This window comes from Colletotrichum costaricense (genome assembly GCF_030867565.1).
Source record: "Colletotrichum costaricense strain IMI 309622 chromosome Unknown Scaffold_1.1, whole genome shotgun sequence".
Taxonomy (NCBI): domain Eukaryota; kingdom Fungi; phylum Ascomycota; class Sordariomycetes; order Glomerellales; family Glomerellaceae; genus Colletotrichum; species Colletotrichum costaricense.
The window spans coordinates 3849299-3874980 of NW_026848230.1; the positions used below are offsets into that span (position 1 = coordinate 3849299).

Genomic DNA, 25682 nt, shown 5'->3' on the forward strand with positions numbered 1-25682 from the left:
TAAATATAATACGATTTTAAAAAAAATTAATTTAAATACGGGGAGTATATAAAATTAAGGGATTTAAAAAATATTTATTAGTTATAAAATCTATATAATAAAAAAATAGCGTAAATATTAATAAAAATAAAAGATTATATATAATTAGGATAATTATAAATAAAAAAAAAAAGAAATTAAGAATTATAATAGCTTAAAAAGGGGTTAATATTAATAAATAAAAGTAAAATAACGACTACTTAGGTATTAATAATTATAAAAACGGATTATAAATAGGAGCAACTTAGGTATAGAATTATAAAGTTAATTAAATTTATTATTTAAAATAAGGGGTTTATATTTAGGTTAATAAGTACTATTTTTATTTATCCTTATATTATATATTAAAGGATTTTATAAATAAAAAATTAATATAATATATATAAATTATAAATAGTTTTTAAAATAAAATTTAAAAAAGGGAGTATTTTATTAAACTTTATTAATTAAACCCCGTTAGTTAAAGAATAGTTTAAAAAGTATAAAGAGGGGGACTAAGTAATAAAAAAGTAATTTAAATATATATAAAGCGCTAATAGTATACCTCGAGGGAAGGGTAGATTTTAGTAATTTATTTTTTAGACCCTAATAATAGTTAGCCTTTATAAGCTTCTTCTTTGTGTTATATACCTATTGATAAATACAGCCAGATAGCTTTGCGAAGATTTTGATGGACTGGAAACCGTTCAGCGCCGATGCGAGCTTGTCGCTCTACTTCTCCGACATGGTCAGGGATACGTCGGACGTTCCTCACGGACAGGTTCGCCAGTGGTGAGAAAGTTCCCGTCCCCCGTCGTTCCAGCTCGGCCGCTCTCGCCAGAGGTCGGCTGTGACTACTAATCTTTCCAGCGGAGCTGTGCTAACTAGCTCTTTCCAGTTTCGACTCCCATGAACACTCCCACGACGATCTCGCAAACATCCACATTCCAGTCAGCGAGCTTCGAGACATGCTTAGAGTCGCCATCGCCACCGCCATCCAGGACCGCGATATCCCTCACGACGGTGATAAGTCGGAGGAGGAGGCAGAGATGGCAGACGGAGATATTGATGGCGTGCGAACGCGACAGTCAGAAGTTTGCTGGGGAACACGCAAGAGGGCGTGTCTTGGTGGAATGGGGCAACATCGGCAGACGGGGTGGAACGGACGAATCGGGCAAGATGGCGGATCACATGTATTAAGAGATCTCGGCCCGAACAAAACACAGGTTATCCGTGAAGGAAATTTGCGGTCTGGTGTGTATCTTGCCGGGTCTGGCATGTCTCACAGGCTGGCCTCCCAAGAGGTTATTGAGAGGCATGTCAGGCTGTAAGCTAGACGCGCGCTCCAAGAGAGGAATTCAACGAATGCTTATCGCAATTATCTTCACGTTCCGAGGCTAGACTACATGTGTTTGCGTAGAACCACTACAATATAGGAGAAGTGATTTGGTTTACTAACCTCCGTCGCTCATCATGGGCTATTTCCTGTCAGTATACGCGTATCAATCGGTACAGCACAGACGACTTATATATTCTTCTACTTTGTTTCTTCATTTACAGCCCAAGAGTGGCTAATAGGGGGGTGGTCATCCTTGGGGAGTAGTCTGCTTTGCTGCCGGAGGTACTGCGAAACTAGGTTCCGCTACGCGCGTTTCATAACCCATATCCATCCCGTTCAATCTGACGGCTTCTAGCGCACTTCCTTACTAAGCACACCGGAAGCAGGTTATTAATGCTGGATGAAGCCTAAGGAGCACATGTGGAGCGGGGTACCCAGATTCCAACCTGGGAAGCGCTACGGCATGAAGTTGTTGAAGCCTGGCTGTCCGACGGCATGCGGGAGTTCTATTCGCACGCCTTAGAGTACTCTAAGTTACCGAGCGTCTGACGGGCTAATATCCAATTTACCGTCCAAAACGGTATGTCTTCGGCCACATGATGTTCCGCATTGTCCGTTTCGAGGAACGGTACCCACTACTTTAGGTTGGCGAAGCCATCACGAAGTAAGCTGTTCCGGTTCCATCTAGATGATTGCAGTGAGGGCCGGATTAGTAGTTGGGTCGGTGACGACCAGCGAATACCTGGTGTTGTATGTTTTTGCTTTTTGTTGATGCTGCTTTTTGTGGGTTGGTTGAGGTAGGTGACGTGAGGGATCGATGTGGAGGAGTACGAAATGTTGAGGCGGGGTGGACTGCGTGAAAAGAAAGGCTTAGTTTGGGATGAGATGAACGGCGAGTCGTAGGTAAGTAGCTGGTTCACACCGTGCTTCCTGTCGCCGTGTCTGTTTACGTATGACCCAGGGCCAGTACTGCCTTCACGGTACCTCGAATTGCACGGCTGGGTGGCAAAGCCACGTCTCAGGTAGACTCTGGTGTACTCAAGTATCAACAAAGAGACTTTGAGCTTTAGAGTGAACCAGGAATCGCGGTTTCGTCGTCATCGTTCAGGCGTGGTGCAGGAATGTGTCAGAGGTGCCGTGATCGTGGGGCTGACGAGCAGACGGCAGCCTCAGAAAAGACAGTTTGCAGAAATGAGAGCTTGCATTACGAATCTGCTCATACGAAGTAAGTATTCCAGAGTCCTCCAAATGTAAAAGCATTCAATGTCCCTACAGTTTAATACTCAGATGGTCTATAAAGTATTGCCAGGCTCAGGGGCTTGGTCTAACTGTGACACTTGATGTCTGCAGGTCTGCTTCTTTGTCCCATGAGGCATATTGTATGTTCTCATAATAATTGTGCTCTATACAGGGCTTCTTTGGATAGTGTTCGGGTGGATTACCGTGATTACAGATATCTGATATGTCGACCTTTCGGCCAATAGCATCGGAATCTGCAGTAATCTGGAGATGCTTTGCTTCGTAATCCGTCCTGGAACAACATAGTTCACTGAGAGAATGCCGGCAGGGCTGGATTATGTGGAAGGCAATGGGGTTTCTCGTAACACAAAAACTAGCCGAGAAATCCTTGGGGGAAATGTGCCATTCATTTCCAACCAGCCGAATATCGTCTGAGGTTCTGTGCTAGACGTATAGAGATCCTGGCCACGACGGGTATTTCAGAGGTATCTGGAATTACTTTGAGATATCATGAAAACCTGGCCAGGAAGATGATCGAAAGATGGCCGGCCCGCACTGTGAGCAGTCAATCGGGCCAAGGCTTGGGATGCGATGGCACCACGTACAGAGCATCTCTCTCTTACTTCGGATAGAGAAGCCCACGGAAACATGGAATCGATAGTGAAACTACCGTGGGGCGGCCTACGACGTGGAGATGGAGAGACTTTCTCGCAAGATCATCGCAATGTGCTTCTTCCTATGCTACGTAGGGATGAAACGCGGTGCCATCTGGGAAAAGGATAGGTAGGATGTTTCTTATCGACACCGTGAGTCTGTGGCTCTTTCCGTCCCTTCTGACTTATTATTCTTCCGCCGTCTTGTATACTTAGGCACTGAAGAACGAAGCCTCCGAATGGGGGAGGCCTGTAAGTGAGTGAGCCTCCTCCCGAACTGTCCAACCCAACATTATCACCGCATCTCTCTCAGAACACAGAAAAGAACTTGGCAAGCACTAAACCTCGGCATTTATCAATAAAAAAAAGATCTCTAGAAAATTTCTCCTAAAAGTTCGGGCTCAGGGTGTTGAACACTGGCCCTATGAAAACCCCACCCCCCTAGGGGAATTTTCTGCTCGGTATTTTACCGCTAGGCTAAGGCGTTCCCGGGCGTCCCCGGGGCTGGTAAAAGTGAGGGAGAGGAAGTTGTAGATAAAGGGTCGATGGGCGGGCGGTGGGCGGTGTGGTGGCGGTTTGGCTATCCAGGTGGCTGAGGTGGGTGAGTGGTGATTCGGGCCTTCGAGTGCGGCTTCAATCGTCTCACTTAGTTTTTTCCTTTTCTTCGCTGTACGTAACCATTATTAACTTGATGAGCTAAGTGAGATTTCATTTACCCCTTTCATTCCATGTTCACTGCTTGCTTAACTTTCCCTTTGCTTGACGATGACTTCCCCCTTTTCTTACCTAAGTCTTACCCCTTTTTACCCTCAAACAGGTTAGGACTCAGAAGATACAGTATCTGAATCTGCATCTGACTACTTCAATGCATTTTCAGTCACCTGAGTGGTAGCCCGTCACAACGGCTTGGGGTTATGATGGCTTTCGCCACACACATGAAGGATATACAGCTGCCAAGATACATGCTTGACTTGATCATCCGTGCCACCACATGAGATCAATTGAGGAGTCATACACAGAACAGACAATACGGAAAAGCCAATAGGTAGTCCACATATCTATCTTATCTCAATGAGAGAAGCCTCAGTGAGAAGTAAGTGGGAAGAGTCCTCATTGTTGAATGTGCCCTTTACACGTTGAGGCTCCAGACCAGAATTACTATTTTCAAGACCTGAACGCAGCTGAATTCCACTGCGTACCTTCTCTTATTTGACAAATTCTCGAAAATCATGTTCACAAAGATGACTCAGCTACCGAAGTATACCTAAACTAAGCAGTACCTGGGAGAAAGCCTTGGTGATCGTTGTACAGACAGATATCTCCGTTATGAATCAAATGAAGAAATAATAGCAGCATGGTGCCGGTGATGTGAGTAACATCAAGTTGCCACTTCAAAGAATCACATACCAAATGTAGCATAGGCGTACAGGAGAACATCTTCATCTCCATTCTTCGCCTGTCGTCTACGACCGGTCCTCTTATTGGCTCGCAGGCACCTGACAAGGGTAAATCAGGGTGGAGCCGGACAGGCCGCACGCGCCCTCGCACCCTGGAGGTCGGGACACCTCGATAGGCAGCCAGCTAACCCGACTTTCACATGAACCTTCCTTTTGTAAATCTCAGGCGACCTTACATGACTGTCCATCAAATCCTTTCTTTCACCTCCTTCTATTTTCCCCTTTCTCCCTTTTCTCGCGTTTCCTTGGGGTAATCTTCGACATAGAGAGTCTTCTTTCAGACCATCCTCATCGACGAGGTGAACGCAACAGCCCTTTCCCATGCTACATCGGACTCCTTACCGCTTTGAAATGAGAAGGCCAAGGCAGATTCATGCAGAGAAGGACCAGGACACCGGTGTCCGCCAGAAAGCCCCCAGCTCGCCGGAGGCCGAGAAGTGGCGCTAAGGAGAACCATCCAGCTTTCAAGAAGCCTGCTCCCACCCCCGAAGAAAAGTATTATTTTGATTACAGCAGATCCTGCTGCCTTATATCTGCTCCGGCACTGTTTTATGTTGACACCGAAGATGGAAAGCAGGAATGGGAGGCTTGTAAGTGGACTCTTCCTGGGAGTTGCCTGACGGCCCCAAGTGCGGCCTCGATCATTTTCACCTCATCGACTCGTTGTTTTTTTCTCTCGAATGCGGCCATAGCTATGGAAAGAAACCTCTAGGCACGCTGCCATCGTCCCTTCTGTCTCGTCATCATTGTCTTCATCTTCATCTTTGCTTCTGTTTTCTCGACCACTCTTTCTGCCTTCTTCGCGAAAGGCCTTGCGACCGGCCTCCCCCCCCCCCTTCCCCGGAAAAGTACAGATCGGAATCCTGAGAGGCAGTGCCTGCATATGTGCCTGCTTGCTTTGCATACACCTGGGGCAACCATACACAATCACTCGGGCAATGATGAAATCTTCACATACACGGGACCGTGTGCCACTTTGCCTGGCGTTACTGGCATGACTTGCAGAAGAATACTGAGCCTACAACTTTGCACGGGGGAGAACCACATTCTACAGGAATTGATATCACTTAGGAAGTCTTACAGATGATGGCGTGGGAAAACGTATCGGGTTGCCGAAGCCTTGCTCGCGTGGTGATCGTCGTGGGGTGGCTCGACGGTCCAACCCTCTGATACCACAGTGCACCGCCGCGCCTCCATTAACGGGTCGGTGCTGAGAAAGCGAAATTTATCTTGGCTCAAACTTTGGTGTGAGACCACCATTGAAAAGGTGGCTCCCAAGACTAGCGGCCATTGAGAGGGACAGTGATGATCATTGACCCTCGCAGGTCTACATTCTGAGTCCCAAACATAAGACAAGCAAACATGGATGGGTAAACAGATGGGAAAGGGAGAGAGGGACTGTGCTTGACATGATAGTCTGGTGTTGAAGAAGAAGAGAGATAGGAGAAGAGTCTTGGGAGGGGAGACGTGTTTATATATCCCTCGAACTAGACGGCGCCCCCCACCAGGAAAGCATTCGGTTAGGTACAGAGCGGAAGGCAGGAGGAGGCAAGAGGGGGTAGGAATATACAGGCGGTCGAGGTAAGAGGAAGGAAGAGGTAAGAGGAAGGAAGAGGTAGGAGGTAAGAGGAGGCAGGGGCCGAGAGGCGAGAGGCAGGAGGTAAGTACCTTAGGTAGACAGCGTCAAATAGAAGAAGAATTTCAAGCCACCATAGCTGAACGCCGTGCGGATATGGCGAGAGTAGGGGCATCTATTTCGCCTCTCAATCTCATAACCACTTGTACAGACATGAATGCAATCGCCTGGGCTGGTCACTGCACTTAAATGTTGGATTCCCACAGATCGACAAGGCGGCGTCTAGCGTATCTTCCGGCTTGCAGACCCGACGTCTGGGACTGGGCTCAGACCACATGTTGTTAGACTCACAGGCCAGCAGCTTTACTATGTATCTCATGAGGTCACGAGGCAGTCACCGAGGAGGAGAGAGAATATGGCCAGGGTTCTTGTAATACGAGGTATCTTTGTTTTTCTATGTATTCTGGGCCTACTATACTCCTCCCTATAAAGTGTGAGTACTATACTAGACATACATAACCGAGTAAGACACGATGCCCTAGTAACTATGAATTTAACGGTACTTCGGCATCATCGAAATTCAAGACGACTCCATTCATCATCATTCCAGTATCACAAGGAAGTGTTCTATTATCAAGATCATCGAAAACATGTAATCGACAATTCACCAAACTCATTGGCCCAGGATATCTCCTGATGCCAGTGGTTGTAGACCCTCAATCCTCACAGCGACGAATGAGCGTAATCTGATTATCAACGGATGTGAAGATTTACAGAAATTTGTATCCGGTAACAAATCACAGTGCAGGATCTGTAAGAATACTGTGTTCCTTACAAAGAGGAAAAAAGGGGGAAAAGGGGGAAAGAATAAAGATAAACAATGGTGGTGGCTTGTGGGTTCGAACTCACAAGTAAAGCTCAGTAGCTTTGCACTTCAGGATTAGGGGTATAACCATCTTAAGCTTTGGGTAAGAGTCCCTTTTACGGCTGTTGACAGAATTCGGAGGTGAAACAGCCTATATTCATCATATCTCAGGACATGTGTAACTCAGTCTGCAATACGAGCAAGAACCCGCCAATGTCACCCACTCTGCCGGCCATCTTCAAGGCCAACCATCTTTCCATAGTGTTTGATCTGCCCGGTTCGAGTCCTGTATCCTTGACAATGAATCTTGGCTGACGACCAGCGCATTATCCCATGGCTTGCCCGTTTCGAGGTCACGGTCTAAGTAACACTAGTCGACGACTTGAAATTCTCTCTTTAAAATCATCTTGGTATTCATACAAACACCCGTCGCTCACAACAATAATACAAAAGTCCACTAGATTCATACATCCAAATCATTTCGCGCTCCTCCAAGTCCCACCAGCAGCCCCGTTCCCGCTGCCCAGTCCAGAACCAGGTCCGACACCAGCTCCGGGATGACCACCCCTACCCTTCCTCAAACTAGAAGCACGGGACCAAGCAGCCGCGGTATCGCCCGCAGACTTCTTAAGCCTGTTACCCAGACTGATCCGCGCGGCACTCATAACCGCACCGCTACCCGCTCCTCCCCCTTGCATCCGGCTAGGGATCCCCGCGGAACTCGCCACGCTCTCCCAATCGCCCCTTTCAACCTCCTCGTCATCCGGCTCCTCGATAGTAGGCGGCGGCAGCACGAATCCGCGACCCATGACGCCTCCTGAGGGAGCAGAAGAAATACCTGAGGCTGGCTGTTGACCCTTCCTCAGCGCGCCCATCATGGCAGCCCACGACTCGACCTGCCCGCTCGACGCCTCTTCTACGCAGTTACACTCGTCGCCAGCAGGACAGGTAACTTCGCCGGCGGCATGCCACTCCGCGAGACACGCCTCGTGGAAGGCGCAGCCGCAGCCTAGACACGGCGGGTACAGGGCGTCGACGGGCTCGCGGCAGTATACGCAGAGGAGCTGGTACTGCGGGCGGCGGCAGCGATCACACGCACCGACGGCGCCGCCGGAGCGAGTCGCGGAGGCGGAAGTGTATTTCAGAGGCTCGAGCTGGGTCTCGTGGACGCGGCATACGCCGGTAACGTCGAGACCGCGGCCGGAAGCGACAAGAGCTTGGAGCTGCTCCTTCTTTCCGAGGAGGATCGGGGAGGTATTGTGCGGTTGCTGCTGGTGATGCTGGGCCTGATGGCTCTGGTGCTGTTGGTCGTGGTGATGCTGCTGGATTGTTGTCGAAGTATCGGCGATACTGTAGGTGTCATGGAAATCGTCAATCGAGCCAGTCACTCCCTGGCCTTGCTGAAGCACGTTGAACTTCATAATCTCCAGGCGAGCCAGAGGCTGATTCCACATTTGTAGAATCTCGGCGTAGACATAGCGATACGTGGCGTACATGTCAGCGCGGTTCGCCTCTAGAAGCGGCGTGGTCATCCACCCGTCGTCATCGAATATGGTCTGATCCTCCATATGGACAGACACTCCGATAGGTACCATGGAGAATAGATCGTCGCGGTAAACCTCGTCGTCCGAGAGGGAGGTGCGAGCCGTGCCCGAGTCGCCCATGATGGTGGAGCCTCCCCAAGTGACAGCACCGGGTGCACTGGGGGCGAGGGTGCTCAATATGGTCTCCGCTGGACTCGGTCTCTTACGACCATGGTTAGGCGGCGATGATGCTGCGGTCGTTGTCCCCGTTGCAACACCGCTGAAGGGTCGAGGAAAGTTGATAGCGAAGCTCGAGGTCAGACCCGAGTTGGCTCTCGACAGCGTCCTTCCACTGGGCGACGTGGAGAGACTTGGCGTTTGATCCCCCTCCCCGAGATATTCCTTACCCCTTGGTGGCGGTGTCTCGCCGCACGAGTAAGAGTTTGAGCCTGGGTCCCCAGTCCAAAGCATTTCTTCAGCAGAACCTTGTGACCCAGAGTATCGGATTGGTGTGTGCAATGTTCTAGGCGTGGTGATGGCTGAATTTGTCTGACTCCTGGTGTTGTAAGTCCAAAGAGATGCATCCGTGGGGAAGTAATCGAGTGAAAATGCCGGAGTCTTCATCGGCAGCGGTGTGTCTGGCTGCGTGAGGTGCGATTCAGCGTAGGCAACACTGTCTTCGGTGAATGCTTCACTAAAGATGCAGGACAACATAGCTAGCATCTGGATATCTGCAGTCTTCTCAAAGTAATCAAAGAGATCGCTGATGAAATCCCTTGCTAGCGGATGATTGCCCCACTTCACTCTCCCGTTGAAGTCGGCAGTGTCTTTGCCATTAATCGTCTTGGTAACCGGCGAACCCTCGTGACGGAATCGCGCAAGAGCGTCTCTGGCTATGATCAGAATTGAGTTTTGGTGACGGTCCATGTTTGACAATTCCAGTGGGATATCTCGGCGGAGAATCAGTGAGAGGTAGCGCCAGACATCCACCAGATCTTGGCAGCCATGCTTCTCTGCGACCTGTGCATTGTGCTCGCAGACCTCAGCACCATCCCCAAATATAGCATAGTCTTCTGCGAATTCCTTCTTCGCAGGCAGAATATCCGATAAGTCGTGGAGGGAGACGACGTTCTTCGATTTTGCGCCTGGTCGCCTTCTAAGCGATCCTGTGCCGGTTCCGGTTCCCACTCCCGTGCCGCCACCGCTTGATCGAACAGAGCGATTGTCACTCCAAGTTCGCTTGAAACGATGTCGGGGCTGATACCATAGGCTCATCTTGTTGATAGATGTTGATTCCGAGTCACTCGAAGAGGATGAACCGGTGGAGACATCAGAGTCGGACTGCTCGTCTGTAGCGGACATCTCGTCGTTACCATATCGCTTTCCAGGCGGAGAATCATGCGCAAGACGGCCGAAACCGGCGAATACAGGCTCCCCTTTTGACCTCTCCCGCATGGGTTCTGCCGGCGTGAATAGCAATGCCCTTGCCTTTTCTTCCTTGGTTGGGAAGAAGCACACCAGCCTCCCGTCATTGGAAAACCGGGCACCGCAGAACCGTGGCAAGGGTGGAATTGTAGGCCTGTTGTTTGGTGCCAAGGTGCTTTCGGCCTCTGCGTTCGGAGGCAATTCTTGAGACATGGATGCGGAACCGCCGGCCGCGATATCGTTCTCGTCTTCGCTAGAGCTCTCGGAACCAAGGCCGTCTAATGGATCGTCAAGATCCTTCACATTCTTGAAGAAATTCGTGCTCGCCGCCAGGTCGATCTCGCCTAACAGATAAGAGAAAGCAACATCCAGGCAATTCTGCTTTCGCTCCAAAAACTGTTGGCAAAGCTCATGAATTTCGTGCTCGATCTTCCGATGCGTCTTGTCTGACATGAAGCCGGTCTTCTCAATGTAGAATCTTGGTGCTTTGGCTTTAGGATAGTTAGATGGTATGTCGACTGTAACTTTTATGAAGATGGGGTCGCTGTTGGCGCCCCACGGGCCATTGAGGGATGCGTTGAGCGTCAAGTTATCCATGTCGATGTGCTCCCATTTGACCTTGGGAAGCTGCATGCTGATGCGGAGAAACTCTTCCTGGATAGTCTCTGGTTCTCCCCACTTGTCATCGTCCATGTAACCTGGGCTGAACATGCTAGAGTCCTTTGAATCTGCCCTTCTAGGGCTGTCTGTAGATGTCTTGCGCTTGTTCATCATGATTCCCTTCATCCAGCCGATATGTGCCTGGCTACGATCCATCTCTCTGGAAGTGCTTTTGGCTTTCATTGATGAGCCCTTCCAAGCCGCACCAAGTTTGGAATAGGTTGTCGGCCCCGACCGCATACCCATAGTTAGAGCACTCTGACGATATTGCGCGCTATTGCGGGGATCGCTCATTGTGGCACTCCTCCTGTCTCGGCTGACTGTGTCCTCAACCGTTCGGAAAGTTTTGTAGGCAGCGCCTTTGCGTGTGAGGACGACATTCTTGTTGGCCGCCATCCCCTTGACATATCCCACAGACTCGAGAATAGACGGGTCGACTTGCTGCAGGCGCAGCTCATTATCCTCTCCCCAAGAGACGAGCTGGAAGTCTCTGTTATCTAGCGCATCTTCGGTGATGCTCCCTCTACTTCTCCACAAGAACTCCTTGGCCTTGTGGTTGCCGTGGCCAGGAAATACCGCTACTGGCTCAGTCGGCCCTTCCTCAGGGTCCTTAGGAGGTGTTCGCCAGTCGTACAGGTACAGGTCGCCTGGTTCGTTCTGAGGCATCGCAAGGAGCCCCTGGCCAAAAGGGGTATGACGAGCGCGCCACACCGGGAACTCGGTACGTATAACGCGATCCGGGACATCTTGATCGCTCGCATAGTCCCAAAACTTGATGTGCTTATCCAAAGAGCAAGTAACAATCTTGGTTGACGTTGTCCGATTCCAATCAATCCCGTAGATCTTTGAGGTGTGTGCGCCGATTGATTTCAGGGGCTCGCTTGGTCGTCTTTCGTCCCAAATGTGCAACCACCTGTCGTGAGATGAAGCTAGGATGTGCGGGTCCTGACGGTTGTACTTGACTTGCGTGGCGCCGGCAAACCAATCGCAGAAAGTAAGGACAGGCTGTCTCGGGCGTCTGAGATCCCAGCAGTGGACGTACCCATCGACAGCACACGAAGCGAGCTGGTCGGGGTGGTGGGCGGACCAGTTGATATCGGTGATGGCTCTGCTGTGGCCTTGAAGTGAGTGCTCAATGGCCCCCGATGTCGAGTCATCTCTCAAGTTGAGGTTCCATACAAGCGCGCGATGATTGGCAGTGGACACGACCCAGTAGTCGCGAACGGCAAAGGGCGACCATTGGACATCAGTGACAAGCCAAGGGGAGCCATGACTGCTGAGTCGACGAGGAGGATTGTAAGGTGAGTCCAAATCAATAATGGATAAACCTTCGGGTCTAATGGATGTGTCAGCTGGGGTCCAGTGGCTCGGAAGCCTCACGACAAGTTCACTCACGATGCTAAGGCAACATCTCTCTGAGAAGGAGCTATCGTCGCCGATCCTACTAGACCGGCGACGTGGATCGTGCCGTCCGCATCAAAGCTCTCGCTGTCGAAGGCTGACTTGATCGGCTTGCCCTTCTTCGGCGCATCAAGCTGGTCGAAGTGCGGCATGATGGCGGTTTTGGCTCAGATGAGAGAGATGCCTCAGAAAGGCATCTGTAGGCGCTATGTCTTTGCCATGATCCGATAGCACACGACAATGGGAGAGTTCTTCCACAGTATAGACTGCTCTGATAGTTGCTCTTTGACTGATGAGATGTCCTGATTGGATGAAATATCGCAACTTGATGTCGAGGGTCTTTAGTTGAGGCTCAGAGGCTGATGCACGCGACGGGATCAGGTGCATCCATCGCTGAGCATCCTGGGCGGACGCTTGTGGATGGACGGGATGACAGTCGGGGACCCACAATTGTAATGATGTACCTTCGTGCAGCAAGTCTGCAGTTGTGTACTTACTCCCCGCCAGGACCTCTCGGCCAATGATAGCTCGCTAATACCACCGTCAGTCTCCACCCTTTTACTGTTATCGGGACAGCGTCGAGCCAGGCCTGGAGTGTGTCATGCTTCTGGTCCCTCCCGCGGGGCAATCCCAAGCAAGGCTTTCCCAAGCACATGCCCACCATACCCAAAGGTTGCCTTTCGAAACACTCCACCAGTTCCGCCTACTCGTCACCTTCGTCGCCGCCGCTCCAAACCGATATCCCGAGCATCCGATTGCGATTTAGTTTGCGACCTTTCTTCCTTCCCCAGCGAGTTGAAATCAAGGAAGCTCCATCTCATTCACCACTCGCTTAACCCCGCCATCAGCTTCTTGGCCTTGAACTTTGGTTTCTAGAGGAAGCTCAGACACCATACCTTTCCTCCCTCACCCTCGAACAATCTCCAGAGCATTTGTCGCCCAGCATGGCTTTGCCTAAGCGTATTGTGAAGGAGACGGAGCGTCTCATGGCTGAGCCGTAAGTCTCCTGCCTAGCTAGCGACATCTCGATGTTTTGCTAACAAAGACCGCTTCAAAGGGTACCCGGAATCAGTGCCGTCCCTCACGAGGACAACCTCCGCTACTTCGATGTCGAAATTCACGGACCTACACAATCTCCGTATGAAGGTGCGCAATACATTTACGGAAAGTTGACTGGATAGGAAAGAACTAAGAGGTGTTACAGGCGGTGTCTTCAAGCTCGAGCTCTTCCTTCCCGACGACTACCCCATGACTCCCCCCAAGATTCGCTTCCTTACCAAGATCTTCCACCCGAATGTCGACAAGCTGGGCCGCATCTGTCTCGATGTTCTGAAGAGTGAGTAGCAGTACACCAACAATGGAGGTTTGACGCAGGACGGCTGACAAAGAAACCTTCGTTTAGACAACTGGTCCCCTGCCCTCCAGATCCGCACTATTCTCCTCTCAATCCAGGCCCTCCTCGGCGCCCCCAACCCCGACGACCCCCTCGCCGCCGACGTCGCGAAGAGCTGGAAGGAGGACGAGCAGGCCGCCATCGCGACGGCCAAAGAGTGGACCACGAAATTCGCTGTGCCCAAATAGAGGAGGAAACACTGGAGGAAGCGGGAAGCTATGCTGCGCTTTGGAAGAAAAGGCAGACGACGGCGCGTGGAGGAACAGCTACGGCAAGAGCCAATGCAAACACACTTTCCCTAGACCGATTTTGAGGCGGATGCTGCAGAGACGATACAGCCCTCCTGCTGTCTTTGACTTTGTAGAGCGGGGGCTGATTTGGACGTTTCAGGACCTGGAGTTGCAATCTTGAGATATGGCATTGCGGTCAGCTTTTCTGGCTTCACGGGAGGATCCATGCATTATGCCTTTACGACTTTCAACAATGAGAAGGATTTTTTTTCATCGTATGGTGCACTTGCAACATGAGTGTGTGTGATCTGACTTCAGGCTGAAGCAACCCGCTTGGCTACAAGTCCGACGAAGATGTGATATCCCCTTCGTATTTTTACAGTCGCATGTCATCATGATCGAGTGACGAAGGGCTGCTCTCCCAAAGATTAAGATAAAATGGATGTTTGATCCTGTAAGTATGATTTCCAGCCCAACATCCTCAACTTGCGTCGATGGTTTAGTGGTAAAATTCTCCGTTGCCATCCAGCAGCGTCGGGGAGCCGGGGGTTCGATTCCCCCTCGACGCATTTCCTTTTGGCCTATCTCTCCTCGAGCAAGTGGAGATCGTCGTTTTGTATTGTATAGCTCTTTATTTTACTTAGGTGTGGCGGGTGAGTGTTTGCAGGACGAATCTAGTTTGCAAAGTTCTTATTTCCTCTTCGCTCAAAGAACGTATGGATATTCTATCCATCTATCATACAATGTTGATTTTCTTGTATCTCGATCGCTGCTGCTCAAAGGTGAAGTGACTGGAATATATGTCGAGTTCAGACAGCTCAATGTCTCCAACATAGCGAAATTCTCGAGGTTGGGAATCCTCCTGACCAGTCTTTGGCACAGGTATGACTTCCCGGAGAATAAAAGGAACAGAAGCACCTTCAACCAGCCAGATCTGGTCATTCGGTACTGAGGAGGGGGAACCCAGTCCAAAACTCCCTCCAGATGTGGGGTAAATAGATGTGTGGTAAAAGCACTCGTTCTCAAGCTCTTCCCAGACCTTGGTATCTACATATAATGGGCAAGGACTTGGACGAGAGCCGCCAATCTTGCTCTCGAATATTTTAACCCACTCATAGATTTCGTTCTGAATTAATGCTCCTACCACGGACCCGTTGAGTCGTTTGTGGACAAATTCTCGTCGTCCCGGAACGTAATAATCGACCGTTTGATGTGTGAGACAGTGACCAGGGGTCATGGGCTGCAAGTGCAAGTTGTATAATTCCAAACATTCGTTGAGAACTGCCGCTGCCAACCTGTTCCATATGTTAAGTTGAGGGCGGCACAAGGCTTCGAATGGCCTGGCTCGAAAGAAGCTAACCATCGTCAAAGCCATCTCGTAGCTAGACTCTGGAGTGAAGAGGTCATGAACTTTACCCATCGTAGTGCCTAGTCTCACACCATACAAAACAAGCTTGTGTCCAATGACGGATGGCCTCCTTGGATGGTAGCGCCATATCATTCTCTCGTGCTCCTCTAAAACATCGAGGCTCGCCTCAGTCTTAGTCGACACGTCGAGTCGCTTGTGGCGATCTATTTTCGTCAAATTTGGTACTGAATAGTCGGGTACCCAGGATGGCAATTTGATGTTCCGGCGTGATTTCTCCTTCCCGACCTGTCTGAGTTCCGAGAGTAAGGGAAGTCGTTGGAGAAAACACGCTGCAACAGATGTGAAGACATCCTCCACACTCCGGTCGTAGTCAGGAATAATGGGGCTAGGAAAACCTTGGGGGAGAAGCATCGACAGCATACCCAGACACCCGTGGATATGGTCGCGATCGTCACCAAACTGGAAAGAGCGGAGAGTGGATATAATGAAGCTGGCGCATGCAAGCCATGCGGACTCCGACTTCGTGTTCCAGCCTTCGATTTTCGTGTAGTACACAAGCTCGGCTAAGAGGGGTCGGACTCCGTTGATCTTGTGCAGGCCACCTCCGATGCCAAGATGCCTACTGCTTAGACCCCGCGGCTTTTTGAAGCATTGGATCTCGGAGATGAGTTTCACATGTTCGAAAGATCGTTCGATATGGGTTTCCAAGGAGTGGCTCCATCGAGCCTCGTGGAGAAATTGTATAAATGCCCCGAGGCGCTTCCAGTTCAAGACGGCTGTTCCGCACATGATGTGAATTTGAGCTGGATCTGCCAAAGCAACCTCTTGGACGACCCAACCGCGATCGAACCAGCGGTTGTCTCTAAGGAACTTTGCAAATATGAACCACGACGTGGCCCACCGGGAACATGTGTCATATCCCAACTGGTCGAGAACTTCAGGCTTCCTGCAGTAATGGTCCTCCTGCAACAGCTTCTTCATGGTTTCCGACTTCTTTCGTGCCTGAGATAGACGAGGAATGAATCTGTCGTGGATCCACTGAACCTCGGAGCCAGGTTCTGATAGGCCCAGCCACACCAGCACGTTCTGTGCCGAGCTGTAAATGCGGTGCATGAGAAGAACTTGGTGCTTCTTTTCCTCGCTGTTGGCCTGATTGATGCAGAATGCGTCTATCCACAGTGGCATGGTTTCCAGAGCAGCTCTAACTTTGGACAGACACTTGCGAGTCGTGGAGGAAGCTCTGTCTGCCTTGGTTCCCGATAGACACCGATAATCGAGGATGGTGCGGAGGAAGTCGAACAAGTTCTCAGATATCTCCATCGACCTGCCGTCGCAGACAACATCAAACGTCTTTCCCGGCCCTGGCTCTTGTGTCTGCTCGGAGTTGCTATACTTGGGTAATTGCCAGGTATAGGATAGCGCGGCAAAGATCGGTTCATCATCCAAGTTGACCTCCTTGAGAGACAAGCAGAGTCCATGGGGATGATTGTTGTCTTGTGAGACGCTTAGAAGGCGTATGGAGTCGATCGTTGAAAGAGCCTGGTACTGGTAGTCCGCCAGTGATTCAGTCATGATTCCAAGATGGTGCAAAAGAGAAAAAGAGTTTTGATCGACTGGTGTATGCTTTAGATTGATGAAGTGTAAGAGCCAGTCAAGCTAAGCAGTGAAGCGAAGGAACGACTGAGAGTTGGAAAATCAGGCTGCATATGTCTACTTCAAGCAGGCGTGGATGTCACACAGCCACATGACCTGCATGTTGGAAGGTGCATGTACGTGGTTCAGCGTACAATGTAACATTGGTGTAAGCACTAAACCTCTAGACACATGTTTCTCTACTTGTTATTAGAATCTTTGCAATGCCTCGCCATTGAGAGATACGGCAATTGATCGCCCCCTGATGATACTGGGGGGTATCTATTCTACATGCCAGTGTTGCTGCATGCTCAATCCGTGACCCCTTCTGCCATCAGTTTGCGCGACGAAAAATCAAGCCATGCATTTGTATGAATGATTTGGTCACATGGTCATCTCAATGCTTGGGAGAAAGCTTCTCCGCCCTTGACTAAGGCCTACCATCGCTATCTACCTTCCTTCCCTTATCTCTGATCTCCCTGGCAGCAAACGCCACGAGAATCAAAAGAGCAGTCGCGAGCACAAAGCCACTCACAATGCAGTATGCCATATACGAGTGAAGTTCCTGACGCCTTTCCACGGCCTGAAGACGTTTGATAATCTCGCCCTGATTTTCCGGCAGCCTTTCAATCTCCTCCTCTCGATCTGTCCATCGGTTGATTGCATATTCTCTCGGGTTACCCAGAGCCTCAACGACATGCGTGAATAGACCTCCAAAGTTCCCAAAGCATGATAGATATGAACTGGAGGTGGTTGAAGATGTTGCTTGTTGTCCGGCTTTCCGTCTCGGCGCCTCATACCTGTAAACCGCCTTGTTTCTGCTTGAACCCCTTATGAAGCCTTGGAATGGGTTATCTTGGTGAAGACTGCCGAATCTGCTTTGGTTGCAGTTGATGGAGGCCTCGAGGATCTCTTGTGCTGATGAGAAAGGGGTTGATAGTGTCTGAGTGGTGTTGATGGGGCACCGTTCATGTAGTTCTATAGTTCTTGCGGTTCTGGACTGAGTCTGGAGTTCAGGGAAGATCATTCTGCTCGTAGCCAAGTGGCTGTGAAGCCGTGGTGTTGCTTTTAGGATAGTGTTGAACATGGTATTGATCATTGATGGTGTTGGCCTTTAAAGGCATTGACGTTCAAAGGTGCCTGTGAAGCTTGGGATTGATATCTTTAGTACCGTAACACACGCGATATAAACCGCAAATCCATTACAAGGCGGATGTTCCCCTTTCTAAACCACCAAACAAGATGTTTCGGAGATAGGTTGTCGTCGAGTCCCCTTTCCACTCCCGCATCCTTTCCATTCACCTACATATCTTTGGCTGGGCTGGACAGGTTCTCGGCTTCTATTTCATTGCTATGCCATCTACAGATGGGTCAAAACCTCAGATAACATTGCCAAAGTTCACAGGAGCTCCGAAGCCATACTCATTCACACCGAGCCAGACGCAAAACAAGATTCTGCCGTATAATTTGTGATACAAAATTGCAACACTTGATATGGAAGGAACATACATGGCGACAAATTTGAGTCATATCAAAGGTATTACTCTCGTGATATCAAGGTATACCAAAAACCTTAACGACCATCTCCACAGCCTCAGGCTCATGCCCTCTCCGTCACACACTTTACCATCCCTCATGACCACAAATGTTTTCCGCGCAAGTAACATATCAGACATCATCCTCGACGACTTCAACCACAACTCGAACAAGGCAAAAACAAGAATCACAATCTCATACCGATGAGAATAATGGCTTCCAAAAGCCTCCTCCACACTCTCCGGAGGCACCTCCCCAGAATAATCACAAGACCATCACCCTTCACAACCACAACCACAGCACCGCCACAAACCCGCCTCTTCTCAAACACATCTACCCTCCACGCCAAAGTCGTACACCCAGACATCGACAGGTACATCCGCTACAGCCTTCGCGACGGTCCCCCGCGCACATCGCGACCGAAACCACTTTTCTCCCTCTCGCATCAATGTCCGTGGCCGAAAATCATACCAATGACAGCCGCATCCTCGAGCTTCCCATCAGCATTCCAACCTACACCGTCACAGCGGAGAGCATCCTCCTCATCATCAATAACGTCGTCTCTCGACGCCAAAAAGTTCAAAGACGAGGAAGATAGGAAGGAGCTCTCCCGACGGTCGCAACGGTTTGAATCTCAGTTAGATGCCCTTGGCATTCTCCGGGAGGATTTGATAGACAGAGCGAGTCACGTCTACCGAGAGCATCATCGGCTCTTGTCTCACGTGAATGCCCTGAACGTCATCACGGAGCGTATGGTCAGGAGGAGCAAGATTCTCTCCGAACTGGAGAGAAGGTCTGCGGCCGGCGAGACCATGTTCACTGATGATTGCGAATACGACGGCGCCGGAGAAAGCACCAGGGGCAGCAACAGGAGCAGCGCCGGGAGCAGCACCGGGGACAGCATCGAGGCATATCTCTCCGACACTGACTTGGCGATGTGCGGGGTCTTCTTCTATCTCCTTTTCTGGGGTTTATGCGCAGCATGTATCGCCAAAATGTCGAGTGAAAGCCCAGAGACTCGGGAGTTGGAAAAAGTGACGGCGTCGGATAGTAGCCTACCTCGCAACGCCGCAGAAGTAAAGTCAAAGGGTGGCGACGAGGAGGTCCAAGAGCTGCAATATCTCGCGAAGCCGTAGAATTCCAGTAGCACACACTCATTAGCCAGTCTTAACATCACTTCTCCGCAATATCATGATTCAACTTTTTCCAAAACATCTCTCATCAAATTACTTTACACTACGTACTCATAAATGCCTACTACCTTACCCGTCATCCCAAAGCCGTCGACTCATAATAATAGGCCTCGCCGGATCCCACGGCCCATAAATCTCATTCTTGTACTTTTGCAACCCAATCAGCCACCAACTACACCCGCCCATCGCAATCGCGGAGATGAGCACGCTGACGACCATGCCCGCGACGGCGCCCTTCCAAGGCCAGCAGGATATCCCCATACCGGCACAACTACCGGCTGCAACACCACTGCCATTGTCACCCACGATAACCCCGACACCGGCACCCGCGCCAAGCACGAGGAACACCGTCATGGCGTAGTGGTACCCCCAGCTCCGGTGCCTCGCGTACCGCCGAAATACGGGGAACAGCCCAAAGACCTCGATGCTGAAAAGCGTGAGGCTGAAGACCTGACCCGTGGACGGCAGCCGCGAAGCGAGCACCGTCGAGGCCATGAGCGCCGCGTTGGTGGACAGCGAGGCGGGGATGTTGACGCGGACGCCGCCCGAGTAGTCGAAGAAGAAGATGTTGATGGTCAGGAGCCAAAAGGACATGGCCCAAATGCTGTCGCTTGAAGTCGATTTTGTGAGAGATTTGAGGATGGGGGAGAGGCCGAGAAGAGTGGAGTAGATGAGGATAGCGCTCTTGACGGTGCTGAGACGCTGGTTGAGGCGGCTGTTGTCGTCGCCTGGCAGAGGGAAAGAGGATCGCCGCGGGAGAGGCATGCTGCTGTTAACTTCTTGGCTGTAGCGGCGGTAGACGGACTGCGAGGTCGCCGACGTGGAAGAAATAAGGGAGCTCGCGGAGGCGGAATGCGAATGCCGCGCCAGACGAGGCCGCTCTGCGCCAGCGGTACTCGACAAATTCGTCGCGGAGCTCGTGGCCGTCGTAGCCGTGGACGAAGCCGCGGCGGCACTACCATCGTCATGCAGCGGCGGGCTCCGCTGCCTCATACTTCCCGTCCTTCGACTCGGCTCCAATCTCCGCCCCGCGGCCGTGGCACTGCTGCTGCCGCCGCCCGCCAGACCCAGTTCTTTCCGCTCCTCGTCGGCCTCCCAGCGCTCCCACAGCAGCCACCCCAAGAACGTCGCCATGCTGCTGAACGACACAATGGACACGGGTGACACGCGTTCCTGGGATATGAGGACGAAGCAGACGATGAAGAGGATGACGGAGCAGACATGCTGGACAATCACCGTCGAGTCGGCGACAAGGGGCCAAAAGTCGTAGGGCTGCAGGCGCGGGTTGCGCTGGAGGCTCTCGAGAAAGGTGTTTTGGTCCGTGTAGTTGTCCGGGTAGCTCTGCTTCACCCACATGAGCTTCTTCCAGGTCCGCTTGCGACTCCGGCGAGAGCGGGAGCGGTGGCTTCCAGCGACTGCAGAGGCGGCGTTGTGACGGAGGCGTGCGCGGGCGGCGCGGTGGTCTGCGCCAAGGGTGGACACATCGGGGAAGGAGGGCACGGGTCGGCGTGGCGGGGATGTCGCTAGGAAGGCATCTTCGGGAGCGAGGCGGGATCTGTCCTGGCGCTGCTGGTGGAAGTTTGTGGTGCTGTTGTTCGTGCTGAGGTTTGTGGTGCCGGTGCTGAGGGCCGTCGGGAGGGTGGAGGAGCGGGTGAGGGGCGGGGGGAAGGAGCCAAAGTCCGTTGGTGTTGTCGGGGACATGAGGCGCGGCTTGCCCTTGAGGGCCTCAGTGTAAAGGAACGACAAGAGTACCAGGACTCAATGGGGCGTGTTGGTGATAGTTGTTTGAGGCGTTTGACCCAGACCTTTCTCAGCCTCGCGATCGCGAATGGACTGAAGTCGGCGCAAGGCTGCAGACCAAGTTGATTGGAGCCACGGAGAATGCGCGCCAGGAAGGCAGTGGCAGTGGCAGAGGAAGTGAAAGAAAGTGCCAAGGGGGGCCAGGCCACGCCAGGGAGGGCACTCTAGGAAGGAGTCAAGAACGACACAAAAAAAAGGGTGCGTGCACGGACGGGGAAAGGACATTGGTGGGGAAGGGACGCCGAGTCAGTCGATTTCGTCAAGGGTGCGTCGCCCGGACCAAGTCGCTGGATTCGGTAACTCTAAAGAAAAAAAAATGTATACGAAGGATAGTTAGACTGATCGGTGGCCGAAAGAAGCGTCTTCCGCAGTCCATCAAGGGAAAGGTGTGTCTACTGCTGCAGCTGGATTCTGAATGCTGCATCTACTGCGCATTGCTAGGTATTGCCTCAAGATGATTTCAAAATGGAGGGTAGTATATCTGGGAAATATCCCGTCCGTCCAACCACAGTTGCTACTTCAAGCTTAATTCTTCTTTTGTCCGAGTATACTGTCTGTCGTTCCGTACTCCGTACGTACCTAGTAGAGTCTCGGAACCATCGCCGAACTTGCAAAGGTAAAGGTTGTTGTCCAAAGTATCGTCTGCAGTAGTCTAAGCTTCATGGATACGCGGACAGATCGTAGACGGATCATGGGAAGGAATAGATGCATGCCTACTATGTACAACCCTGCCACGGATTGCGTCTACATCCGCGTCCGCGTCCGCGTTCGCCTTACCCAGAAGCTAAAACCAAGTTAACCGTCTTCTTCATGACGCTGTCGTGGACACGCAGCTCCCGTCATGAACCACTAACGATCCGCGGCCCCCTTCTCGACACACGACAACCCAGCTCTCGGAGACTTTCCCATCCTCCTGGAAACCCAAATACCACGGTAGCTTGCGCGTCCATGACCCATGGAACCCCAAGAAAGGGAACTGTCGTCGTTCCTAACTTTCCGTGGCGATGCAAAGACACCAGGCACCACTGTCAACAATGCATCCGAATGCGTTCAGAATCGCGACCCGCGGCATCCCAAGCCCCGGATTCTGAACACCACCACCACGGTCCAACACCAGTCCAACGACAGCACACCTACTATACTGTAGTGACCTGACCACGAGGCTAGCGGTGCACTAGCATTCGCTCGACAGGTGCCCGATTTCCGAGAGAAACGGGGCCTCTTTGCGGAGTCCCACCTCGCCATGTCCTGCACCGCCTGCCTTTGCTCAAAGGATACCACCGGCAACACCGTTCCCCGCCAAACCCTTGTGCCCGGGGGAATACGAAGAGCAATTCCAGAAGCATTTTGAAGCCGGGCAGTCTCATTTCTGTCTGCCTAGATGGCCCCGAATTTCTTTGCAGGGAGGCCCGCATCGGCACAAAGCTTGTTCGTTGCTTATCCCGTGGCTGATTGGCTGTCCCACTGGAATCGACCCTCATGCTGCGTTCCTGAGGGCTGAATGGATATTTCCTTCACCCCATAGCCGGTCAATGGCGACATGATCCTGCATCGCTTTGGTGGTTTAGTGGTCGTGTGCTCGTCGGCGATTCCTAGATCCATACGGATACAGGTAGGCTGTCACACTGTCCATCGTCTGTCCCTCTTTTGGTGCTCTTACCAGACTTCTGGGCCCCTTCCCGTGCCATGCGCCCCTCCGCGTTGGCATGGTCAAGGCCCTGTGGTCCAGACTCTTCGGCGCGCCCTACAGGGACCAGGCCGGAAGTGTGGCAGGCTGCAGCGATGGCAGGCATGCCCTGTGGGCGCTGTGAAGACTGATAGTTCGCCTGGAAGGGACTGCTTATTTTGGAACTTTAGCGGGCCGACCGGAAGAGCGCCCACGCTGCCCTTTGCTGGGCGATACTACTGATAGGTGGCCAGGCAGTGGGTGCTGCCGGGAGTGTCTTTGGGCAGTCAGACCAGCTCAGATCTGACTCTGGCCCAAGGGGCTCGAGTTACCTACTGACGTTTCGGCGGTACTAGTGCGAATAGCCTCACCATCAGCTCGATGGGACGATTCTGAGTGAGTCGGGGCTGGCATCGACGATCCATTTCCCCTTTTCCTCCAAACCTAGGCACGAGAAGAGAGCAACATGACATCAACGAGCGGGCCATCTGCGACAATTCGGCTCGACCTCCTTGGTTAGAAACGTTGCTCTCCTGTTGCAAGTCTTGCCGGACGGGCTTGGCAAAGCAAGAGGTATGCGGGTTCGGGGTCCATCAAAGTCTCATTCCCATGGCATCCCGTGCTTTTGCGTGCCCATGGACGGTGGGCTGGTCTGAGAGCATCTGTTGAAACCGTTTTGACGTTCAGACAACCTCACCATGGAGGGCAAGAAGAAGCGGGTTTCGCAGTTGCTGCCGATGTGGGCCTCGGTTGCAATGGAACGAAACAGTCCAAACTGTCGCAAAACTCCCTAGGAGGCAGGCTCCAACTTCCCAGGACGGGGATTTCATGTTTCTCCTCCGTCAATGCTTGCTCCGTTTGGTTGCGGTCACCCTGTGATTGTGACCCTGGCGACGAGCCGGCGATGGTCCCAAAGAAGAGAGACAGCTCCGCGGTGTCTTCAGTCACTACATTGCAACCAAAATGGCGAATGTGCACACTATTTGATAGCGGCTGGCAGAAGCTATGTCGGCATCTGCCGCGCCTGTGGTGTGGTGATTTCAAAAAAAGAAGTCCAAGCAATGGAACCGGAGCGCTAATCAGTGGATCCTTGGCGTAGATCCATTGCTTGGGTTCGCCAGCTGCGATTTGGCTTTGGCGCCAATTCCCACCTGGCATTGGACAGAGAAACCGTCGCATTAGGCGTTGGCTGGTGTTGTCATGATGGTGTCTCTGGCGTTGGTAGAGTCTAAGTTGATTTGGAACTTTTGCCGTCCCAGCCCCAGAGCAACTCGATGATTGCATGAATTGAGAAGATCATTGCTGACGATTGAAGTGTTGCTGACATGCTCTCTTCTTCTTCTTCTTTTTTTTTTTTTCGGGGGAAGAGGCAGTGTCTTGGCGCTGGTTGGATGGCCGCCTTGTGCAGCATGCTGTGTGCATATCCGTGGTATAGGGCGCAGCTGGGTGCAATTTCGTCTGTACGAGGACTGCAGCCACGGAAGCGCCAAGCATCGTGAGAACTGGCTGGCTGGACGGAGGCTTGACTAAGCATCCTAGACACGCCAAATCGACAGGGGCCATCGGCATACGATCGAAGACGATAACTGATTCGCTGAGTAGGCCATCGACAAGGACGGTGACCACGGACAGGCAGGTGTAAAGCGCGCTATAGTCCATAGCTTTATCCGTAGAGGAGAGGCGGAATCCCGCGTGCCGTGCGCAATTCCATGGACCCATTTCCGTGGGAAAGCGTGCCGTGAACATGGACTATTAGTCTATTACCTGGGGATCATGGAGGAAAAATAAGCCGAATAGTCAGTGTCCATTATTGTGGCTTGGAAGACGATTGTCGACTGGGTTCCGTCTTCTTCATCTCTGTGGTCTCGATAGGTGACGGGTATCTCCTTCAGCTGCGGCAGAGCAAGGGGGATGATTTGTGTGCTCGTCTTTTTTCATTTCTCTTCGCTTTTCCTGGTCGTTTCTTTTCTCTCCGCGAGATTCAATGGGATGGGTGCCGGTGGGCTGCGGCTGGAGGCGACGATATTTTGGGTGCAAAGACTTAATAGTCAGGGAGCTGGAGAGAGGACACTGTGGGAAGTCCGGTTGAGACGGGAGGGGGGGGTGGTATTATGTGATTCGCTCTCTCGTACGTCTTGGAATCGCCAAGAAAGGCAAGGCTCCTGGTGGGCTTTGATCGCTGCCATCTCTTCAGAAAGTCAAGAGTCAAGACTCGCACAGGGTTAACTTTGCCCACGTGCTCCCGTTGGCAATTGTGGACGGGCAGAAGGTGGGAAATGAGAGCTGAGGGGCACAGAGGATCCAGACGGGGGCACTGGGGGGGTTGGCCAAGCTGCGAGGGATCACTCGAGGAAAGCTTGATTCTCTTCCTTTTCTTCCTGTGGCGCCGTGAGATGTGAGAAGTGGGAAAGAGAAGTCCAGGTCACTTCCTCCGGTACGAATATTCGGACAGACCAAGGTACAAACTACAAAGTGTGCATTTAGCGGTACCTACCTATCTCGCAAAATACCTGAGGTAAACTGAGGTGGGCAAGTACGGAAGGTAACCGTTGGTCCTGCCATTGAGTAGGTAATTAAGGTACCTTAAGCTGTCGTGCTTGCGAGAGAAGCTGCAGCCTCAATAGCAACTATTGCAGGGAAGGTGGGAATCATTGGGGGAAGCACAGCTGGGAAAGCGCACCCACGAATCACAGCACACAATCGGCCA

At 51.7% G+C, this 25682-nt stretch overlaps 8 protein-coding genes across 8 annotated transcripts; 3 read left to right on the forward strand and 5 right to left on the reverse strand.

Annotated features, from left to right (window-relative positions):
- Positions 1-709: 709 nt before the first annotated feature.
- Positions 710-1349, forward strand: CCOS01_01327 (uncharacterized protein; the record flags this gene model as incomplete). Its single annotated transcript, XM_060449523.1, has 2 exons — positions 710-810; positions 917-1349. 2 exons carry the CDS (start codon positions 710-712, stop codon positions 1347-1349), a joined length of 534 nt encoding a protein of 177 aa, XP_060320961.1.
- Positions 1350-7623: 6274 nt separating this feature from the next.
- CCOS01_01328 (WD repeat-containing protein) lies at positions 7624-12308 on the reverse strand (the record flags this gene model as incomplete). The annotated part of the gene is made up of 2 exons (XM_060449524.1): positions 7624-12091; positions 12151-12308. The coding sequence occupies 2 exons, from the start codon at positions 12306-12308 to the stop codon at positions 7624-7626; spliced, it is 4626 nt and encodes a 1541-aa protein (XP_060320962.1).
- A 792-nt stretch (positions 12309-13100) lies between these two features.
- CCOS01_01329 (ubiquitin-conjugating enzyme E2 35) lies at positions 13101-13737 on the forward strand (the record flags this gene model as incomplete). Its single annotated transcript, XM_060449525.1, has 4 exons — positions 13101-13153; positions 13214-13302; positions 13361-13492; positions 13559-13737. The coding sequence occupies 4 exons, from the start codon at positions 13101-13103 to the stop codon at positions 13735-13737; spliced, it is 453 nt and encodes a 150-aa protein (XP_060320963.1).
- Positions 13738-14515: 778 nt separating this feature from the next.
- Positions 14516-16720, reverse strand: CCOS01_01330 (heterokaryon incompatibility protein; the record flags this gene model as incomplete). Its single annotated transcript, XM_060449526.1, has 1 exon — positions 14516-16720. The coding sequence occupies one exon, from the start codon at positions 16718-16720 to the stop codon at positions 14516-14518; it is 2205 nt and encodes a 734-aa protein (XP_060320964.1).
- A 490-nt stretch (positions 16721-17210) lies between these two features.
- Positions 17211-17879, reverse strand: CCOS01_01331 (uncharacterized protein; the record flags this gene model as incomplete). The annotated part of the gene is made up of 1 exon (XM_060449527.1): positions 17211-17879. One exon carries the CDS (start codon positions 17877-17879, stop codon positions 17211-17213), a length of 669 nt encoding a protein of 222 aa, XP_060320965.1.
- Positions 17880-18528: 649 nt separating this feature from the next.
- CCOS01_01332 (uncharacterized protein) lies at positions 18529-19452 on the forward strand (the record flags this gene model as incomplete). The annotated part of the gene is made up of 1 exon (XM_060449528.1): positions 18529-19452. The coding sequence occupies one exon, from the start codon at positions 18529-18531 to the stop codon at positions 19450-19452; it is 924 nt and encodes a 307-aa protein (XP_060320966.1).
- Positions 19453-19578: 126 nt separating this feature from the next.
- On the reverse strand, positions 19579-21210 carry CCOS01_01333 (phosphatidylinositol N-acetylglucosaminyltransferase; the record flags this gene model as incomplete). Its single annotated transcript, XM_060449529.1, has 1 exon — positions 19579-21210. The coding sequence occupies one exon, from the start codon at positions 21208-21210 to the stop codon at positions 19579-19581; it is 1632 nt and encodes a 543-aa protein (XP_060320967.1).
- A 3806-nt stretch (positions 21211-25016) lies between these two features.
- CCOS01_01334 (uncharacterized protein) lies at positions 25017-25349 on the reverse strand (the record flags this gene model as incomplete). The annotated part of the gene is made up of 1 exon (XM_060449530.1): positions 25017-25349. A coding segment is annotated over one exon (333 nt), but the record flags the coding sequence as incomplete, so codon positions are not given.
- Between the last annotated feature and the right edge of the window lie 333 nt (positions 25350-25682).